The following is a 3,170-nucleotide window of genomic DNA, read 5'->3' as shown; positions in this document are numbered from 1 at the left end:
ATACACACAGGGACGCACACACACACACACACACACAGAGACGCAGACGTGTGTTATGTGTGTGATGTGTACATATATATGTGTGTGTGTGTGTGTGTGTGTGTGTGTGTGATATGTGTGTGTGTGATATGTGTGTGTGTTATGTGTGACTGATGTGTGTGACATGTATGTGATGTGGGTGATATGTATGTGTGTGATGTGTACATATATATGTGTGTGTGATCTGTACATACGTGTGTGTGTGATCTGTACATATGTGTGTGATATGTATGTGATGTGTGTGCATATGTGTGTGCATATTATGTACATATACATTTTATATACAGTATGTGTGATCTGTACATACATACATACATACATACATACGCACATACACACACACACACACACACTCACATACATACTACATACATACATACATACATACATACATGTGTGATATGTGTGTGTGAAACGTGTGTGTGTGTGTGTGTGTGTGTCCGCCTCACCGTTCCCATGCAGGACACCTTGACCTCCACCCAGAGGGAGTCTGCCACCACCTCGTTGGTCCCTACGTGGTAGTACGCCACCAGCCGGAAGGAGGGCAGCATGGCCTTGGAGATGGGCATGGGTATGGTGATCAGGGACTGGCCCTTCCTGGAGAACCGCTTGGCATCCACCAGCTGGCCCCGGCTCATCACCTGGGGTGGGGGGGGGGGGCAGGGGGGAGGGGGCAGGGGGGAGACGCGGCGTGAAAGACTGGAGACCTCCATCTCTTCGGGCTACACCTTAACTGCTCCTCGTGAGACATCTATTACTACCCCCCTGTACTGTCCCTCCTGAGACATCTACTACCCCCCCTGTACTGTCCCTCCTGAGACATCTACTACCCCCCCTGTACTGTCCCTCCTGAGACATCTACTACCCCCCCTGTATTGTCGTACTGTCCCTCCTGAGACATCTACTACCACCCCTGTACTGTCCCTCCTGAGACATCTACTACCCCCCCTGTACTGTCCCTCCTGAGACATCTACTACCCCCTGTACTGTCCCTCCTGAGACATCTATTTCCCCCCTGTACTGTCCCTCCTGAGACATCTACTACCCCCCCTGTACTGTCCCTCCTGAGACATCTACTACCACCCTGTACAGTCCCTCCTGAGACATCTACTACCACCCTGAACTGTCCCTCCTGAGACACCTACTACCCCCCTGTACTGTCCCTCCTGAGACATCTACTACCCCCTCTTTCTCTCTCTCTCTCTCTCTCTCTCTCTCTCTGCCTCTCTCTCTCTGTCTGTCTCTCCCCCTCTCCTCCTCCTCTCCACCCCCTCCCCTCTCCACCCCCCTCCCCCCCTCCCCTCTCCTCCTCTCCACCCCCCTCCCCCCCCCCCCCCCCCCCACACACACACACAGAGTGCCAGGCACACTGACCAGGAGGGTGATGTCGTGGTGGGTGACGGGGCCGGCCGGGGTGAGGTTGATCTGCATGTTCTGGCCGATCTCCAGCTCCTTGCTGCCGATGCTGATGTGCAGCAGGTTGCTGGTCTTGGTCTTGTGCTTCAGGGCCTTCATGGTCTCGCTGGCCTGCCTGGCGTCACTCAGCCCCGGGTCCCTGGTCTTCACCTGGGGGTCACACACACACACACACACACACACACACACACGGGGACGCAGACACGCACACACAGGGACACAGACACACACACACAGGGACGCACACACACACACACACACACAGGGACGCAGACACGCACACACAGGGACACAGACACACACACACAGGGACGCACACACACACATACACACAGGGACGCACACACACACACACACACACAGAGACGCAGACGTGTGTTATGTGTGTGTGTGTTGTGTGTGTGATATGTGTGTGTATGTGATATGTGTGATATGTGTGTGTATGTGATATGTGTGTGTGTTTTATGTGTGTTTGTGAGATATGTGTGTGTGTTTGAAATGTGTGTGTGTGTGCTATGAGTGTGTGATATGTGTGTGTGTGTGTGATATGTGTGTTTGATATGTGTGTGTGATATGTGTGTGTGTGATCATGTGTGTGTACTGTGTACAGTACATATACAAGTGGCTGTTCTTGGGGGCGGGTCTTATGGTAATTGACAGCTCGTTGGCACCAACCACCGAGTAGACGGGTGTCATGGCGACGCCGTTGGCCCCGGTGGTCCCCGGCACGTTGCCTGGCAACACCGTCACCGGGACACCGCGTGCCGGAGAGCCGTCTGGGTTGGTGATGAAAATCTAGTGTAAACGCAACACACACACACACACACACACGGACGCACAACACATACGGACGCAGACGCACACACACACACACGCACAACACACACGGACGCAGACGCACGCACACACACACACACACACACACACGGACGCAGACACACACGCACACACACACACACACACACACACACACACACACACACACACACGCACACACACACACAATGAAATCCGGTTAAACAATGAACTAAGTTTGCATGGTCTAAAACAAACCCCCGTTAAAAAGTTTTTCTGGTTAAAACAGTGTAACACTGTAATGCTTGAAGTGTGTGACACAGCAGCGACACCTTACCGAGAGGTCAAAGGGCATGCCGGGTTTGAAGTACTTGCCGGTCTTCTGGAAGGTGATGGTGTAAGGGGACTTCACAATCTGGATACCTGTCTTCTTTGCCTCCACCATCTCACCACCTGACACAGGACACACACACACACACACACACGTGTTGGCATATGTTTAACACTACAACAGCCGTGTCTATTGTACCTACTATAAGAGCCGTTCTAGTGTTAAATGACCCCGCCCATGGCTGTCCTAGTGTTAAATGACCCCACCCATGGCTGTTCTAGTGTTAAATGACCCCACCCATGGCTGTTCTAGTGATAAATGACCCCACCCATGGCTGTTCTAGTGTTAAATGACCCCACCCATGGCTGTTCTAGTGTTAAATGACCCCGCCCATGGCTGTTCTAGTGTTAAATGACCCCACCCATGACTGTTCTAGGGTTAAATGACCCCACCCATGGCTGTTCTAGTGATAAATGACCCCACCCATGGCGGTTCTAGTGATAAATGACCCCAGCCATGGCTGTTTTAGTATTAAAAGACAGCCCAGACAGGCTAGTGACCAAACTACTAGACCTGGGTCTATCACACT

The 3,170-nt window shown here is 52.2% G+C and overlaps 1 protein-coding gene across 1 annotated transcript in view; it reads right to left on the bottom strand.

Annotated features, from left to right (window-relative positions):
• Positions 1-2,587: 2,587 nt before the first annotated feature.
• LOC308150099 (complement C3-like) overlaps positions 2,588-3,170 on the bottom strand; it is a gene marked incomplete at its 5' end in the record, with an annotated part of 10,774 nt that continues 10,191 nt past the window's right edge. Inside the window, one exon of the mRNA XM_080522964.1 lies at positions 2,588-2,703. Coding sequence (XP_080379090.1) covers positions 2,697-2,703 — 7 coding nt within the window. The 3' untranslated portion in view covers positions 2,588-2,696. The remainder of the gene's footprint in view (positions 2,704-3,170) is intronic.

The sequence above is a fragment of the Nansenia antarctica genome (assembly GCF_963989245.1).
Source record: "Nansenia antarctica genome assembly, chromosome: 2".
Taxonomy (NCBI): Eukaryota; Metazoa; Chordata; class Actinopteri; order Argentiniformes; family Microstomatidae; genus Nansenia; species Nansenia antarctica.
This window is presented reverse-complemented; position numbering and strand designations above follow the sequence as displayed.